Source organism: Strix aluco, chromosome 1, assembly GCF_031877795.1.
Source record: "Strix aluco isolate bStrAlu1 chromosome 1, bStrAlu1.hap1, whole genome shotgun sequence".
Classification (NCBI taxonomy): domain Eukaryota; kingdom Metazoa; phylum Chordata; class Aves; order Strigiformes; family Strigidae; genus Strix; species Strix aluco.
The window spans coordinates 17,216,143-17,235,560 of NC_133931.1; the positions used below are offsets into that span (position 1 = coordinate 17,216,143).

The following is a 19,418-nucleotide window of genomic DNA, read 5'->3' on the forward strand; positions in this document are numbered from 1 at the left end:
GAGCAGACTCACAGACATGCAAACTTCCTCTTTTGCATTGCGCTTTGGAGTAAAGGATGAATCATTACCTTTCCAGATTCGTTCAATACTATTTGCTATGATATTGTGGTACTACTGCATATATATATATATATATACAAAATTTATATATACATATGTTCATACAAATTAATATATGCACCTACACATATACAGAAAGCCTCACGTCACATCCACACTCTTGCTGAAAACCACTCCTAACCGGGACATGCCTTTCCACAAATGCACTCCATGCACATACCGAACCCCCACACACTGTTGAACACAGGGAAATGCAAATGCCTGTGCACACACACGCAAAGATCCACGCTTCGTGACTGCCCGCCAAAATTTCCCAGCTCACACACTCGTGTACAACGGCACTTCAGATTATATCCATGCACTCACACACGTGCACACATGCACATATGCCCAGCCACATAAAAACATACACACGCAAACCCATATAAATGAAGACATACATGCACGTGTGCAAGACAAAACCATGAGGCACGCATGTTGACATGTAAGAACACATGCACACATATGCCCACACACAAAATACATGTACACAGACACACAGAAACAGATGCATGCACATTCACCACAGATGCACGCATACACACACAGAGAACACCTGTGTACACACACATACGCGCTCACATGTAATCACAGCAGCACACAGACGCACACCCACCCATGCGCTCACATATGCCTGCACACACACAGGTGCGGAGAAATACACATGCACACACACACGTGCACATTCAGCACGACAGCAGACGCATGCACACCTACACATTCACACGGACACGCACTTGCACAGACACACACGCACGTGCGAACACTCCCAGGTGCCAGCAGCCACGCACCCGGTCGCACAGACACCCCCACCGAACCCGCACAGCGCCTGCGCCAGCACACGCGGGCGCTGCGGCCGCACTCGCACCGCGGGGACGGTCACACGTGCACACACACCCTGACGCACAAAAGCGCCCCCCCACCCCCCCTGGAACGCACGCCTCCGCCCGCCCCGCCACATGCGCATCCCGCACCCCCCCGCACCACAAGCATTGCTTGCCCGCCCCTCCGCCCCGCGCACCGTGCGCGGTAATTACGCCGGGGAGAGGAGGGAAGCCGAAAGCGCGGATCCCGAGCCCCGCAAGGCGGGGTGGCTGCCGATTCCCGCAGCCCCTCGTCCCCCTCAGCCGGGGCTCCCCCCCTACGCGCAGCGCCGCGCAGCGTCCCCCACCCCCGCGGAGCGGCGCGGCCCCGGCGGCGCGGCGGCGCGGCCGCTAGGTGGCGCCAGCGCTCTTCCTGGCGGAGCCGCGGCCGCCCCGCCCCCGCCCCCACGGCCCGGCCCGGCCCGGCTCGGCGGGAGCTGCCGCCCCGCCCTCTGCGCGGCTCTGCGCGGCGCTGCGCGGCGCTGCGCGGCCCTGCGCGGGGCCGCCCTCCCCCGCCCGCCGCGCCGAAGGGCCCCCTCCGCTGCGGGCACGGCTGTGGCCGCGCTCTTCGGTGAGCGAGGCTGTTCCCGCCGCCTCTCCGCGCCCGCGGAGACCGGCCTGTAATTAATGGCTCCGCGCAATTAGCCCGCAAATCCCCCCGGAGACTCACATGTTGCCGTGTGGGGGTGTGTGTGTGACACAGAGAGGGAGGGGGCGGGTGGGTGCCGGTGGCGGCCCCAGGCACCGCACGTGAATTGTGCCCGAGGAGGCACTGATCATCTCCGCGAGCGGCGGCGGGACGGAGGAGCCCCGCCGTGTTCGGGGGCTGCCCGAGGCCCCTGCGGGAGGCTGGGGAGACCTCGCCGCTCGATTATTTCCCGAGCCGTTTTCCTAGGCAGAATTGATCCTCATGGGGGAAGAGGGGGGCGGGGGGAGAATCTCAATTGCAAATACTGTTTGGAGTTTATTCGAGAGAGTGTCTGAGCTTTAAGATGCTTCTGCGTGGCTGCTGGCGGATGCTGTAACGAGCCAGGATTGTGGTGGGTTTCGGCTGTGCAGGGAGTTGGGGTAGCGGGGGGGGTGGGGGGAAGGAAAATACACGATCGAGAGTAGCTGAGACTTTGTGCCCCCGTTGGAGAGATGGTTGAGTCCTCGTCAAGGTTGCTGTGGTATCCCAGAAACACCATTCACTCCGAGCTGTGACCGCGCACCATCAACAGCAACAACTCCGCTGCGCCTGGCCAAGGAACAGGAATTAGGAGCTCTCAAGAGTAATATGAAAGGGATCTGCAGAGGGGAAATCCGTGCAAAGGAATCGAAATTAGCAGACTTTTGGGAAAGGGGATGTACTAAATGCGGCCGGCTGGACTTCATCCTGGTGAAGAAAATGGAGATTAAAAGTGGATTTACATTTTGGAACCTCGTCTTTTTATTGATGATTTCGTGTGTGAAAGGTAGGGTAGTATTTGAGGGGTATATTTTTAGGGGTCCGTTTGCTTTCGATCAGGGCGTTGCAAGCTCTTGCCTTATACCAAGGTGTATTACAAAATATATTTATCTCTTATTTTAAATTTTTACCCTGAGTACTGTGCAGTGGAAAGATATAAATGGTTGCTAAAGCGCGGAGGAAAGAAGGAGTTGATTCAGAGGTCTCTTCGGAGATAGGAAATGTATTTGCTTGCCAGGCTTGGCGTTCAATGCAGTGACTGAGCTGGGGCTCAATAAATATTCTTGCAGTATGCTCAAACGGAGACGTGAGTTGGTTCATATAGCCTGTAACTAGTGTATATTCAAGCAAATCCCACCGAATGACTTTTTTAAGGTGATGATGATGGTAGTGGGGTGGGGGGGGGTTACCTACATTTCTGGGTTTCGGTCGAGCAACGGGCTCTTTGCGGGAATGCCTGTATCGATGCACTTATTAGTTTAACCCGTTGCGTGGGGAAAGTTACGGAGGAGCCCAGCGTGTGCATAGCCGTCTCTGAGCCCGAAAGGCGCTTCACGCTCAGCTGTTTGTATGCATGCAGGGCTCCCTGGCTGTCGAAAAGGTACCGTAGCAATTCAGCCTTGAAGGCATGGTCTGCCGCTGGGTGCAAAGATCGACACCTTCTCTCTTCCCTCCTTTGGTCCCTTTTCCCTGATGGGGGGGGGGGGGGGGGGGGGCGGCTTGGGTTGGGGTTTTTTTGTCTTTTTTTTTTTTTTTTTTCTCCGAGGCAGGGGCTATTTTGCTTTCTTCCTGCTTCTGTGTTCATGAAAGGAGAGCAAAAAGGAAACCTCTAGTTAGCGGCATAAATATCTCCACTAAGTCTGTGCTTGCAGACAGTTAAGGGAAATGCTACACACAGAGGAAAGAGGAAATATGTGGCTTGAATAATGTGCACCTTCAAAATTACACAGGCATCGCTAAACGGTGAAGTGCTGATCCCATCACGCGTGCCTTCAGTAAAAGGATCTATTCTGCAACTCCCCACAGTCGGCTGCCTACCCAAAATAATCTCCCCTTGTTTGTGGCCAGTGATTAATATATGATTAATCACCCTTTTATCCCCCTCCTCATCCTCATCCCTCCTCCCTGCCACACTCATACATTCCCAGAATATTTAGTAGACGTTATCGATCCTCTCCGAGTTTTTAGACTTGGTTGTCGCCTACAGAGGTTGCCTGCACGGGTGGGGAAGGGGGGGGGGGGGGGGGGGGGACGGGACATTCAAAGGCGTGCCTTCCCAAACTGGCTCTGCCTTGGATGAAGCAGTTTATTGTAGAGCTTTGCAGCTGCTTGTCCCCCTATTTGCATCGCGTGAAAAAGATAATTCGTGTTTCATGGAGACGGTGTCGAGGGCTTTTACCTCATCCCACGTTATCCTGACGCGGGGGATGCGAGGGGAAGGGGCTTGCCTGTGATGTTAATGCACATTTTAATTACAGGCAGCTTCTCTCTGTGTCTATTGAAGCGAGCTGCTCCCTGCGCTCTGCCCTGTTCCCGAGGTGGTCTGCGACCAAGATCAACCCGGGGCTTTGGGGGCATTGCTTCTCCTTCGTTCAGCCTCCTGTCCTTAATGCGTTCTCTGTGCCGGCTGCGACCATTTGCAAGTCATGGGCTCGCTGCCTGCGAGGCGCGCCGTGCCGCTCCGCGGCGCTCAGCGGGCGCGGTACGGAGGCGCTGGGGCTACTGGGAGGCTCCGGGAGCTGCTGCCGAAGCAGCTGCTTTGTGAGCGCGGGTCGCGGGGCGGCAGCATCCTACAAAATTAGAGGCTCGGGCGGTTCTCCCCGCGTCGCGATGGCCGAGGGAGCGGCACAAGTTTCCACCGCACCTGTTGAGAAGCCGCTTCGCTTGCCCTTGGCCGCGGGGGAACACTGGGGACGGAAGGCAACAGCAGGGATGAAGCACCTAAAACAGCCCGAGAAAAAACCGGGCTTTGCAAAACTGGCCCTTTCTCTTCCTGCCTATGTACAGTCCCAGAGAGGTGCTTGTGAAGGGTCGTCTTCTCTGTTGTCAGGGCCTGAGCTTCCCAGGTGCTGACCCCAGCAGTTTCCGTAGACTTCCCTCAGACTGAAGGGTCCTCAGAGAAACTGTAAATCCAGTAGGTCAGATTAGACTTCCTGGATGCGGGCTCCTTTAGGCAGCCAAGCTCCACAGATCTGGCTTAAACTCACTGCATCACTGCATCTGTTCTGGGCGTTTATATTTAGTTCTCTCCCCACTCCTGTGAATGAATACATTTTACCTTGATTTACATTCCCATTGTGTCAGCACACGCTTCTGCTCCCAGAAATCTTGGCAGAAGCCAGCAATGAATTAATACCTGCCCATTTAAAACATTCCAGATGTTGGGAGAAAGGTGACTCCCCAGATCCTGCATCTGCTTTACCATTGCCTTGCAAGGCCTTTCCACCACACCCCACCTCTGCAAGCTCTAGCCCATACCCTTCCTTGCTTAATCACCTCTGCTGAATAGTCCAGCACCATATCATAACACCCAAACTGTTGCTGAGGTTCCTGTCATCCAGACCACTTCCACAGCTTTCCTTGATACCTGCCTCTCAGGCCCTTCCTACTTTCATCATCATCCTGTCGCCATTTCTCCAGTCTCAATTCACAGCTATCCCACTGTTAGAGGTGTCAAACCATCCCAGAGTGCTTAAGGAGCCACGATCATATCTGATTAATTATGTGCTCCTTGTATATATCCATATAGACAAAAAAATTCTTCATGTTTATCTATAATTTTTTGCCTCTTTGCAACCTCGCAACAAGGTTGGGAGGGGTTAGAAAAGGGAGAAGAAAGAAGGAGAAAATGGGAGGAAGGAAATTGTCAGAACTGCCAGGGAAAAGGTGATAGGAAGAGCTGAAGTAAAGAGGAATTGTACCTTCTTCAATGAAAAACTTTAACTGTTTGTACAATATCCCATTACACCATGAATCATTCTCCAACAAAATCTTTCTTGGGTAGACGTGGAGTAAAAAAGCAAAGAAAAGGCACCACTGAAAAGTGAGAGAAGGCACAGAAGGCATTAAAACAAACAAACAAACAACAAACAACCCCCACAACTCAACCCTCAGAAAATGCCAAACAGAGTGATTTCTGGCCAGCTGCAGGGGATGATGGATCCTGTGGTCTTCCCTTTAGATGCGCAAGACACAAGGAAAGCTCCTTCCCCTTCTCCCTCAGCCCCCACCACGGGAGAAATGAAAAGCACCATTTACGCACGGGAGATACAAACCAAGCTTGGAGGAGCAGGGAGTGGAAACCTCCACTGTCCAACTCCCTTACAGAAAGGGGAGGAGAGAAGATAAAAGAAAAAACAAAGTAAAAGCAGCATCAGTGAGCTTTGCCTCCTAGGATTTAGGAGAGAAATCACTGATACCCGCACCCCTTCGGTTTGGCACCTCCCTCCACCAAAAAAAAAAAAATAAAAAAAAAAAAATAGAAAATGCGTATGATCTGTTTGTGGAAGAAAGAGAGAAAATTGGGCGAAATAACCAGAGACCACAAGACTCCCTCCATGTCTTCTGCTTAGCTGTCGCTCCAAGACAGAGAGCAGCAAGGTCTGCTCTTTTGTCTGCTTGGCTAAAATGAAGCCTTGCCTCTGCTGTTATTCCTCTGTTCCCCTGTTGCAGTTGTGACAAGCGGAACAAGGGCAGCTTTCAAAATAAAAGAGAGATGAAGCAACAGCTCATTGACAGAATAAGTGATGAGAAAATGGAAAGGATTTCCATTTCCAGTGATGGGGATGTGGGAATACTTAGCAGGGACAAAGCATGCCCTGCTTCTTTCAGCTACATCCGCAGTCTCCCTTCTCCCCCATTCCTACCTAACCCCGCTCCCGCCCGGCTCCGCCAGCCCCTCCCCGCCGCTTCCTTCCCCCTCGCCTGACTTCTGGGGTTACTGGCGAGGGACTCTCCTCGCTGGGGCAGGGGTGGGCGCAGCGCGGTGCTCGCGCTGTCCCCGAAGCAGAAACCGTTGGGTGCCTGACAGTAGGTTCAGGTTTCCTCACTTCCAGATGGTCGTGGCCGCTGCTGCATCTTTGTATGCGCGTGTTTGTGCGTGTACGCTCGCAGGGGTGCAGGGAGACACGGACTAGAGAAGGGACGACGTCGTCCTTCCTTTTCAACTCCGCACCCGCTCAGCTTCGCTGCGGTGCCCCTTTCCCATAAACTCCAGCACATCACGCAGGGCTTCTGCTCCGCGGACTGCGCACAGACCCCGAGCGATTTTTCTCAAGCTACACAGTTCTGCAGGGTTGCAAAGTTACCCTCTTTCACCCCTCCGCCCCTTCTCCTTCAGTTCAGGGCTAAACCAAGGCTCCGCTATGCCCTCCGCATAAAGCACGGATCCTCCTCCTCCTGGAGGGTAGAAATGAAGAAACACACAACCCCTCTTAGCAGCGTCAGCGGGGACAGCGTCTCCCTCCCCTGCCCGGTGGCATCAGGGACCCGCAAAGGGCAGAGAGGAACGTTGCCGGCGGTCTCCGCTTGTTCACTGCCAGAGGCAGCAGTCGCAAGGCGGAGCCGGTACGGAGCGGCGGCAGCCCGCCGGCAGCCTCCCCCCGCGCCCGGCACCGGCAGGGTACCGGCAGCGGTACCGGCAGCCGTACCGGCAGCGGGCTCCGCAGCCGCCCGAGGCGGCCGCACCTCCAGGGAATGCTTCTTAATACACTCTTCGGTCGCTTGGCTTTGCTTTCTTGAGCTCGGTGGCTCCCGCAAGTCTTTTGTTTGCAAGTCTGAGGCAGCATTAGGGTGGTTGGTTGGTTGGTTGGTTGGTTGAACATACAGAAATAACCCCTCGCTCCCTGAACCCAGTGAGCCGGGAGGCTCCAAGCAGCCACAAGGCTGAGGAGGGAAGGGTTGTGTCTTCAACTCTGTTATCATCACCATTTCGACTTGCAAGCACCAGCCCACGAGACCCTCCTTTTTCAAAATTGCTGCTCAATAAACATAGCAGAAACTTGTAGTCTACCTGATTTTTTGCTTGTTTCTTTGTGGGATTTTTTGTTTGGTTTTGAGGGTCAAGTAGGATCAATTGCCCATCTAGCTTAGTGCCCTTCATCTCCAAAGGTGGCTTTTAGTAGCAGTCTAGGGAAAGATATGAGAAACAGCAAGTACAGAGTGACTAGCACATTATCCTGGATTTCAGCAGCCAGCAGTTTTGGGTCTCCCTAACTAGAGGCTGCTTTTGGAACAGCATGTTTTAAGAGACATGGATTGGCCTGTGCTCCACTCATTTGTCTATTCTCTCTCCAACCCCTTCCCTTTCCCCTTCTCCCTCCCCTCACCCTCCCCTCCATACCATTGCATTCATATACATTCTCCATCCTTTACACTCTACATCTGGGTGAAACCACTGAATAGTATGAAAGCTTGTAATAAAATTGTCTTTATTATACCCAGTGTTGTTGACATGCTACATAGGTCAACCCCAAAATTTGAGATTTGTAACCATTGAATGCACATGGGTCTAGTAAAGATAAACACATAATTGTTTAGAGAAATTTTAAAATATTTTGAAATATCCTGTGGGGATGGCTCAATTTGCATGATTATAGCACCCTTTCAGAGAAAAGGTTATGAAGAATAACGTAGCCTCGTATCCCTCCTTTTTTTAAAACAAGTGTCTTGGACACTATTTGATTTTCAGAGGTATTGAGCATTTCCAATTACAGCTGGCTCCAGTAAGGGACTGAGAAACCAGTTAGCACCTCTGAAGGAAGGCCGACTGAATCCATTGTTAAAATGCTGGGACAAAGAGATAGACAATGTAAGTCAAAGGAAAACATCTGTAAAGTAACTTGCAATTATGTTTTAAATTATAATTCTACAGAATCTGATAAACTGGAAGTGGTAGTAATGGGAAAGGCTTTATGATCTGCTGCAAAAATTCTTTTTTTTTCCTTCTCCACTAATAGAAAACTTCAATTCTAATTCAAGGGGATTGTGACATTTCAGACTTAACTTCTTGCTGATTAGTATCCTTCGGCTTGTATTTCTGGACATAATGGTTAAGGTTGAAATGACAGAACAAAGCCTTTCTGGGGAATTAGTTTACCAGTTCCTCCAAAGCAATCTCCCAGGAAAGAACAGTCAGAGAACAGACATTTGGTCTAAGTTGTTGTTTTTTTCTTAGACCCCTGTAATTTTAAGGCAGCTCTTACTGCACAAGTTATTTGAAGAAGCAATATTTAAGTAACAAATCAGAGAGGCCTATGATAAAGTAGTTATTATAAGGCTATAAAACTTACCTTATTGTTTTGATTGAATAATTTTCATGCTAAGGCTTATTGCAAAATTCCAGAACTCTTATGAGCTTTAAACACATGCCTTTCAAACAACTTTGGAGAAGAATATTTCCTTCTCAATGAAATTGTATAAAAAAAAAAGAGAATATTTGCATTTATCAAAAATTCAAGGGACAATATTTGGCAATTGTCTGGAACCTAAATAGAAGGGTGCCTGATACATAATGTAGAGGATGTCATCTGCTTCTTAAAAAAAAGCCTAGTAGTATTAGAAAATGTTGAATATCTGCTTCCCAACATCCAGTTTCTCTTCTGAGCAATGGAATGAACAAGGATATTGGACTATAAGGAAGATTTGTTAAAATAAACATGCACTCACAAACACAGATACACCAAGTTTTTGTAGATGTTTACATTTAGTTGTTTACTTTTCCTGGGCAGATTTGCATTCAAGTCTCACTGCCTTGTTCTTACAGATCACGTAAGATTTACTATGGCTCCATAATTACGGCATTACAAGTGCTGAATACCGTTGTAAATGTCAGAGACAGAAACGGTGGAAATTCATCATCTCCTTCCCAGTGTCTGAAATGTTAGATGGATATGTTTATAGACTTCAGAACAGTGTTACTCAGAGAGAGAGAGCAAGCCTACAAATACTGGGGAATGGCATACAAGGGATTCCACCAGGACTGGTCCTTTCATAGAACTGTATTATCAAAGAGCAAGATGGGATGCAACCAGCACAGACATAGAGGGACAGACTGCCCATTTTCCCCTGGATTCTACAGAATGCATCATAGTGTCATGTCTCATATTCATATTGTACCATAGAAATAAGGTGAATAACAGTGAGTAACTTAACCACAGAAGGATTCAAGGGGTGATGAATTCTCATCTCCCAAGGCCTGTGAATTACAGAGATTATTTTTGCAGTAGGACTAAAGAAATCTGGACGCTTGAGGCAGAAATGACTGAGTAATTACTTGGATTATACAGATGATGAATCACTACTTCTGACCTTGAATTCTATTTTGTCTCTTTTCCCATATTTACATATCTTATTAGCTTTATATCTTTATGCAGTGTAACTTGTTTGATTTCATTCTCATGGAATTGTGTAGATGCATATGTGTACACATACATATACAATATGGACATATAGAAATTATATCCATATATTTGGTTATGTTATGAAGAAGTTCAGCAGACTGGATTGTTGGCTTACGAAGGCACAGGTAGACTTGAAATGTATGTGCTTCCTAAGCTTCCCATTACCTCTTAATTTATTGTGTATTCCCAATCTCAAAAGGAAGTTCTACTATAATACATAACCGATTTCACTAATAAAGCAAGAATACAAGTAGTGATAGCTAGCAAATGCTAGGAGGAAAGCTCGATGAAAAGAAAAAACACCAGTTACTAAAACACCAATAAAAACTGATCTTAGCACATTAAGAATTAACTAACACAATTATTTATTCCCACTGATTTAGGGAATTTTTACCAAATATAGTTTCTATAAAACTGTTTTTAGTAGAATGAAAATGTCTTATCACTTTTCAAAGTGATTTCAAAAAGATTTCTGTGCTATTTTCTGTTTTAATACTGGTATTATCTTTTAAAAAGTCTGACATACCACATCTCAGAGGTGGCTGTATTTCATTGACAGTTAAAATGATCCCTCTGCGATCATTACCTTCTTACAGAACTGTTTTCAGACGCAGCAAGTGGATATCTGCAAGTGTAGTTTGGAGTCCTTAGCTAAAATGAACTACATAAATGCAGAGTACAGATATTCGATGAAACTACTTGAATTACAAAACTTTTCCTCTACTATTTAATCTGACCCAGAAGGAAAACGTCACATTCTACTATAGTTAGCTTTTTTGATTACTGTGCAATTTTCTCTGGGAATCAAATCTTAGTCTAATTAAAACTAATCTCTTAAAAGTCTATACTAAAACTTGCATTTTTTGCTTCTGTGTATCTGCTTTGATCCAAAGGTGAATGGAAGTTATAAAACAGGTTATAAAATGAGCTTCTAAGCTCCCTCCATTGAAAGCAACAGGAGAGTGCAGAATAGGACCTTTGAGAGTAGATTTGCCTCTGCTTCTTTTCATACTTAGTTTTGAATTACAGTTTTCTGTACATATATTTCATTTGACTTGGAAGTATAACAGAAGCCATGTGTTGCACAATGCACTAGAAATTTTCAATGGAAGTGGTCTTTGAAAAACTCACATTGCATTTTAAACCTAAATATTAGAAAATTAAATTTCTGTTTAAGTGAAATAAATTATATATTTGGATACAGTCTGAAAATGCTCTGTCTTTCTACGTTTTATTGATGAACATGTCAGCACTTCTAGGGATCAGTCCACTAGATTCAGTGTAATGGTAGTATGCTAACACAATGTCAACTGTAGCCCTTAAAACCACGGAATACTCATGCTTTTTGACAGGACATATGCTGAATTACAGCCAATTTACAAGCTGGTTTCAACATTCCTTGTTAAATTTTTGCTCTCCAGTAAAACATTTTGGAATTTGCAGAAGGCTGCTAATAGCTGCAGAGGAACTGAGAAAACAGATTTTAGTTTAGAATGTTTTCAGATTTAATTATTAATGCAATTTGGTTTTACTTTTATTGGATTATCATATATTCCAGATATGTAGTTACATTTGAAAATGCTGAATTAGCTAGCAAAACCAAAGCACAAAAAAAAATTATGTTTCCATATTAATTTTATTGTATATATCTTCTGCTAGCATGTTCTTTGTATTTGCCACCATCTCAGAGTCTAGAAACATGTAATATGCTGAGCCAAAGTCACAAGAACTACAATATACTGGAAAACAAGGGTCCAAACCCTGACTTTTGAAAAGTCTAACTGATTAACCAAAGGTGGAGGGAAGAAAAGAAAAATAGGTCTTTAGCCACCTCACATAGTCAAGTCAATCAGCTCTGTAGTAAAATATGCTTTTTTCATGCATCTCCAGGTGCAGGTGGGAGCACAGACACATACACACACGTATGCAAGTGTGTGTGTGCACGCCAGCACTTCTGGTAGCAGGCGTCTGTAGCTGTGTGCTCTATCAAGAAGAACCTATGCTTAATTCATGACTACGCTCATCTTGTTTGTTTTAGTTTGAATATATCTATTCTAACTGACATTTATACTTCGATCATATGACTACTGCTACTGACTTTAGCAATGTGTGTTGCATGACATGGCAGTTTTAATGACCACAAGAGAAGAAACATATAATTCGTAATTCATAACGTATAACTGAAAGGGCAAGACATTTTCTCCAAAATCTTTTCATTAATATAGTGCTCATAAAAAGGCTTATCTGATTAGGAAATTTTCATCAGTCTAATATATTGAAGTAACATGATACAAATTGTACTTTATCAAGTGAATATTTTAGCAATACTCATGACAACAATCCTTCCCTCTTAGGACTATTACTAAAATGGCTAAGATTTTTACAGCATTCACATTATTTACCAAATATGAAATCCTTTCATATGAAACTGCTAAAAGATTTCTGCTTCAATTAGACCCTTCAATAAAGGGTCCCAGGACTGGGGAAAAAAATAAGCATTTTACATTTGATGGGCTTGAAAAATGTCCTCTTACAACTGAAAGAGGAAAACTGCTCAGTCTTCAGTTTCTTGGTGTGATCTTCAACTTAAAACCAAATAGGAACATCATTACCTACTCCTTTCTACACTAGTATTTGGCATATCTACCACTTTCGTTCAGAATTCTTCTTTTCAATAGCAGCTCCTTCACACAATTCACATAGTTACTAGCTTCAGAAACTTTATCAAATCACCTTTTTACCCTTTATGTCAATCTTGGTAACTCCTTCCTGGGAAAATAAAATACCTCTGACATTTGGGAGAATATTTCTTCAGAGGTTTTTATAAATACTATTTAATGAACTTTCATATATCATAAATGCAACCATATTCTCCTTATAGCAATTATAGATGTCTTGTAAGAATGTGAATGTTGTTATACTTCTTCAGTGGCCCAATCTTCTACTCAAGTACTTCAGCATTCTTGAGAAAGTTTAATTTTCATCGCTCTTCTGTGGAAAGAAAAATAGCATAGACACTAGACTGGCAATAGCATTTCTGTGTTTTTCATAGAGGATACAGTGCCAACAGAACCTCCCATGTCTTCTCATGCAAGGATAACAATTTTCCCCTGACACACAGGTGAGAAATATTTTATTGACATTTTCATTGTCAGCAGTGGAAAGTTGCACCAATCAACAATATAAGACTGATTTTTGTAAACGTCCTGACAAACTTATGCTTCTCAAAGCTATTTATCTGAAATAGCAATGAGCAACAGAATCAATGTTTAATGCAGTATGAGTTCAACAGCCTTGGTGACTCCTGCATGCCTCCATAACTTTCCTAAGGATATGCTTCCAAAATTCCTAAATCTTTCTAGTACTACAATTGCAGGTTATTGAAATTTGTATGTGTTTCTACACTAATTTCAGCTAGTTTTAAATTATGCTACCCATAAAAAGCCCACTCTTCTAAGCTCTATCTATATATTTTTACTACACTCAAATTCCAGCTCATCAGCTAGCTCCTGTAATTTTTCCAAATTTATCCAGCCTCCCCTGCACTTCTGGGCTCCCTTCCCAAACTCTCTTCCCACTCCACAAGTACCACTGGAGAAGTCCCAAAAACATAAAGCCTGCAGTAAAATACAGAAAGTTCTTTTCAGTTTCTATGTCATTTGTAAAGTCTTTTTGTGGCCCAAAATAATAACCATGTAAGGGTAATCTGTTAGGAAATTAAATATCCTCCCAGCCTTACAGTCATAGATTAGATTTACTGGCTTTTTCAGGATGTTCTTTGGATTTTAAATCATCTGCAAGAAGGCAAGATTGGAAGAGTGGAGTTTCAGATATGCTTGTTTTCATTCTTCTCTCTATTGTACCTGTCTACATGATTATTTTCTGGTAACCAAAATAAAACTGCTTCACTCCAAACAAAAATAACTTCCAAACACATGATTAAAAAAGGTCAAAACCTAATAGTAACTTCAAGATAAAAACCTTACCTGCATGCAAATAAACACTATAGAATCAAATGGTTAGAATTTGGTTACTTGGTATATTTTGGAAGTCCAGGTTTTATCATCTCTGTTTTTCAAGCTTCAGTGTATGCAATGAAACTCTCCATGCGACATAGTAAGGGAAATCTTATGGATCTAATATTACTACTGTATCCTTTACTGATATGATCATTCTTCAGTGACCACTACGGACTAGTCAGGACTCTAGATTCTACAGAATACCATAGATAATTAAAAAAATGAAATAGAAAAGGCAAAAAAAAAAAAAATCACATAGGGTAAAACAGGGCTAGATTTGTAGGGATTCTGTTACTCACTTGTTCCAAGATTGACTTTGAGCATTTCAATGAAATAAGAGAGTTTGCTATGTATCTGCCTTGTGAAAGCTACTGTTCCAAATTGCTCCCTTTGGGACCTCATGTACTGGTCACCTCTTTGAAATACAATGACAGCTGAGTTAACCCAGATGTGGAATCCAAAGAGTCAGAGCGTGCCACAGATAACAGCTAAGGAGAGAACCTGCTCAGCAGAACCTCTGTAATTGTTAAGAACCAGAATTTAGTGTAAGTCTGAGGTAACTATAAGGAAAAGGGGTCATTTATTAAATAATGTAGTACACAATACAACAAGCATTGAATCATCATTAAGGAATTTGCAGATACTTCTGAAGATATAGCTGTACTTTAATGCTGAGATGGTTTCTGAAGAACATTTTCTTCATTCTTAAAAGTTTAATTTTTTTGCATTATTAAGCTAGTACACAGTGTCCTGTAGGTGAACATCTTCTGGCCAAACTGATTTGGATATACTCAGTTGATAAATTTTTTCTCCTCATCTGCTTCCTCCATGCTTCATTTGCACAAAGTTTATTTGCACCATCTCTTTTGTACCATACTTTTTCTTGCTTTTAATTCACAGACTGCTTGGGGCTAGTTTCCTATTCTGTGTCTGGTACACTTGGATGACTACATTTTTTGAGAAGCTCTAGCATTGATTTTTGCTGTTTGTCCATCTCTTATCAGGATTTTAAATATGCCAGTTACCTACTTGAATATCCATATTTTACAGTCTCAGTGCCTTCTTTTTTCTTTCTGAATTAATACTATTTTTCTATCTTGTTTCTATTGATGGCTCAATTAATGTTTCTAACAGTGTTTCGATTGCATGTTGCTTGGTGGCTGTCATTGCATTCAAAGCGTCTTCTCAAGTGAGAAGTGTATTTTTGAACAAGAGTGATCATCCATTCAATTATAACCTTATTGAAATATTTACCAGTAGATTATTTTAGAGCTTGTCCCCACTGAAATGTAAAGATTTGTCATTGACTTTTATCAAAACAGAGCAGATTGTTATAACAAACAACATACTTCTTTTCAACACAGAGGATCTTATTTAGGATGTGACAGCTCTACAGAACTTTTCATACCATGCATAAGACTAAACTGATGAAACTGAAAAACTCTAACATTTGAACTCTCTGAGATTCTTTTTGGCCAGTACCCTAAAATGGTATTAGAGCTAGTGGGCTAAGTAACTGACACTCTCAAAAATCTTACAGGCTTTGGTCCATTTCTGTTCACTGTCTTATGATGGTAGTTAAGTGAGTCCTAAAAAAATGTATCCGACTTTAAGATTACTATCAGGTTTTATTACAGTTTTCAAATCCTATTCTAACTCATCATTCATTTATAAATATGACAGGAGAAAGCCTAGAGTTGCAAGATGAGCAGAAACTCTAAAATACATTTTAAAGCCTCAAGTAAATAATTTCAAAACTTTAGAAGACAGTGAGTCAACAGTTTATTAACCAATCATGGTTTTTTTAACTGTGATATGGTCTAGAAGTTGGCAGAAACACATGAGAAACCCTGAGAGTTTAAAGTTTCTGGCTGATCTCTAAATCAAAAACAGCTGAGCAGATTTAAATATTTTGTGTAAACAAATTTGCATCCAGGCTGCTAATCTGCATGCCAGCTTTCAGTTTGACATTTTCTGAAATGATGGAAAAATGCTAAGCCCTTAATGCTAAATGGAGTTCATAATGGAAATGCTGACAGACCCGTAATTACCTGTATTGTGATTCTGTTGAAAGCTTCTTTATCTGTCTAATCTTTCACAATGCAGTTAAATATATAAATTCTTGAAAGGAGGAAAAAAGGAGCTTTATGTTGGAAATGCTGAACTGTAGCAATGCTATATTTTCTTCCAGACATCCTCTTATGGAGGTAACAGTGACAAAAAAATTATTTGAAAAAAGATGTAGCATTTTCTGTGGAACTGTAAAAGCAGACAGTGATGCTTAAAAGTTTAACTTAACCTTTGTTTTTCAATCTTTTGGAGTCACCTTGCTGGTAACGTATGAGTAGACAGATCCAGTCAACCGTTTTTAATATGGCAATAAGGAATTACCGTAGAAGAAATTTGTCATTGTCGACATGGCAAAAAAATCCCAACCAATAACAAATACAGAAATTAACATTTCACTGCCCTAATACTGACTATCTGTGCTAAACTCTTCTGCACAGGGGGGAGAAGGAAATAGAGGATGATATGTTTAAAAAACTTCTCCAGGAAATTAAGTGGAATAATAATAAGAAAAATGAGAGAAAGGTAGTTATCTAGACTCTGTAATTTAGAAAGTCCATAATTTAGAAACTGCATTATCTGCCAACTTTAGAACAGTCTTGAAGTTTCTCTGGAAAAGCTTTTTTTCAGTGCCTTTTTCATTCCCCCCATGAAAATCTTCTCCAGTTTATCCAGTCCATAACCACCTGAAAAACTAGACATTTGCTCTGCAAAGACTGCTTAGGATGGATGATTCAGACATACCAGCCTTACTTCATCCTCACACAATCTCTGTGCACTAGCCAGGGCACACAGCTGTCCCTGCAGAACAACTATAACACACCACAGTAGCCCTTCATTGAAACAGAATGTCCTCTAGCACTTTTGGCCTTTGTGGTTTGCTGTGAGGATGAAATCTGTTTTTCCAGGACTCCCACAGCAAGGAATGACAAAGACAAAATATCCTGAGGGAAAACAGAGGAATATACCCCTCTGATACCTTCTTTCCAAACTGGCACCTTCTCCAGAAAGTCCTGGAGTTTTAATTTCTGCTTATAAAGCAGCTGCTTCAGTTCCAAGACCAGTTATTTTCCTATCTCTGTATCTTCTTTAACATCAGTCTGCCCTTCTTGACTTGTGGAGATTAGGACTCCAGGCAGTGTTCAAGATATGGGTACATCAGGGTTTTCTGTAGGGGATAAGTTACACTTTGCCTTACTGTCTTTGTCTTACTCTTGTAGATCATGCTTAATATTTGGGGTGGGAGGGCTTAATTGCCGTGGAGCACAAAGTCAGTAATTTCAGAGAAATGTCAGTGATGACTGAGATCAAAACTTTAAGTTCCAAGTTCAGCATCATGCAGGTATCATTTAGATATATCTTCCTGTGTGCATATTAATCTCTAAAACTCACCTACTGATGCATTAATTTTGTGAGGACATTTGGGAGTTCCTCAGCATTGGTGCATCATTTGATTACTCAAAGTATCTTAACATTATCAAGGAGTCTTGCAAATTTCACTGCATACCCCTTACTCCATGGGTATGGAGATCTGGAGGAAAACTGATCCCATAACTGATCCTAGGGCAACCCCACTTTTGATTCTTCCTCATCTAAGCAAGTGATCATTAAGCCCTACTTCGCTTCTTATCCTTTAACCAGCTTTAAGTTCATAAAAGGAATTTTCCATCTGTCCTGTGGTAACTTACTTTCTTTAACAATATTTGGTGGGTAGCCTTGTCAAAAGGTTCTTGTATGTTGACAGTGACTAAATTTTAAGAGATTAGATATTCTGATTAATGGATCTTTACCCAGAATTCCATTTTCCTGGATGATAGCTTTAACTAAAGACATTTAGTGGGAGTATTTTTCTGCCTGTCTCACACCTCCTTCCATAAGCTTGAATACAAAACCAGATCCAGAAGACGGCAGTGGACAAGAGGTGTAGCCACTATGCAATATGGAGAAGATTAGTTCAGCCACTTCAGGTGTTTGTGACAGCTGTTGAAGGCCCAAGCTTGAAGGTCCAGTAAAAAGAGTCGGGCTTGTAATCCTGGTTTCACAGAGATGACTAAATGAAGTAAGAGTGCAAGCCTATGGACAGAGTTTTCAGTGTGTCTCTTTCTAGAGAGCTCCCTATTGGCAGCTCACAGAAATCCAAGCCCTGAGCACATTAGCTGCTGTTAATGCTAGTGGAATTAATGAAGCATGTACTAATGAAGTATGTGGAACATAGGACCTAACCTACATTTCTGAACTCCAGTCTTGGACCTCCTATCTTATGGTTTAGTTGTTGAAAGAAGGGTAAGAATCCATCTCAGCTCTGCAACATCTGACTTATAAGCACCCAACCTCACTAGGTCAAGCCCCAAAACAACTGGAGAAGACGGCTGTCTTCCCTTCTCCATTACACAGAAGAGCCATTAATATTTTGTGGGCTGAATCAGAATGCTTTTCATGGTACTTTTGAGGTAGGATAAGCTTGTTTAGTACTTTAATAGCAGTCTTAAAAAATATATTTCTGGAGTTGCAGGAAATGGTGCTGATTCTGTTGGAAGCACTTTTCTTTCTAGAATTTGAACTGAACTACTATTCCAAGCAGAGTGTTAGAGACACAGAGCTGTTGCAGTTGCCATGTTTCAGATGAGATGTTGCTGGCATGTCTGGTCCTGAAAGATTGCATGGTATTTTTCACGGAATATTGTTATTAGCTTTCATCTGCTGGCTAAATTCCAATTTGGATAATTACTGTCTGCTATCTAAATTCTCTAAGCAGAGTATGTTAAATAACCTTCTATACTTCCTTTTCTAATCTTCTGAGGGGCATTTCTGAGATTTATTAAATAATAGTTCTGCTTAATTTAAAAGGCAACTGCTTCTAATGCTAGGGGAAAGTGACTGTTTTAGAAGGTGTGTTGACTACTCAGTTCTCAGTGATAAATTACACAATGGCATCGGTGGTGCTTGCCATGTAGGAAGAGTTCTTCAGCACTGTACAAGACAAAAGGAAACTACTTCCTTATCAAGATAGCTGCAATTTAATTTAGAGTTAACAGAAACATTTTAGATAAACAATACAATATGTTCTACTCAAGGAGATAAGAAATCTACATAGAAACTTTTGCAAAAGTTACAGGATTTTGAAGGTTTAAAATAAAGATTTCTTATTCAAGATGAGGGATAAATACACACAACTGTAGTACACAGGAGAATGTAGGAAAGTGGAAAGCTGTGCAAAACTTTGAATTTGTCTCAGATATGAAATAAATCAAAGAGACAAAATTGGTCAGTTGGACCAGTCATGAATCCAAGTCTCAGTTTTGCAATAAATGGATGAGAAGGAAACAAGTCAGGTATAGCTGAGTAGAACATTTTGCTAAGCACGTACTTGTTCTGTCCTTTGTTTCAAAATGAAAAGAGAAAAGAAAAGAAAAGAAAAGAAAAGAAAAGAAAAGAAAAGAAAAGAAAAGAAAAGAAAAGAAAAGAAAAGAAAAGAAAAGAAAAGAAAAGAAAAGAAAAGAAAAGAAAAGAAAAGAAAAGAAAA

The 19,418-nt window shown here is 42.8% G+C and overlaps 1 protein-coding gene across 2 annotated transcripts in view; it reads left to right on the forward strand.

Annotated features, from left to right (window-relative positions):
• The first annotated feature begins 2,083 nt into the window (after positions 1-2,083).
• CSMD3 (CUB and Sushi multiple domains 3) overlaps positions 2,084-19,418 on the forward strand; it is a 756,099-nt gene continuing 738,764 nt past the window's right edge. For both annotated transcript variants that reach the window (XM_074808674.1, XM_074808748.1), the window contains exon 1: positions 2,084-2,416. In XM_074808674.1, coding sequence (XP_074664775.1) covers positions 2,239-2,416 — 178 coding nt within the window. In that variant the 5' untranslated portion in view covers positions 2,084-2,238. The remainder of the gene's footprint in view (positions 2,417-19,418) is intronic.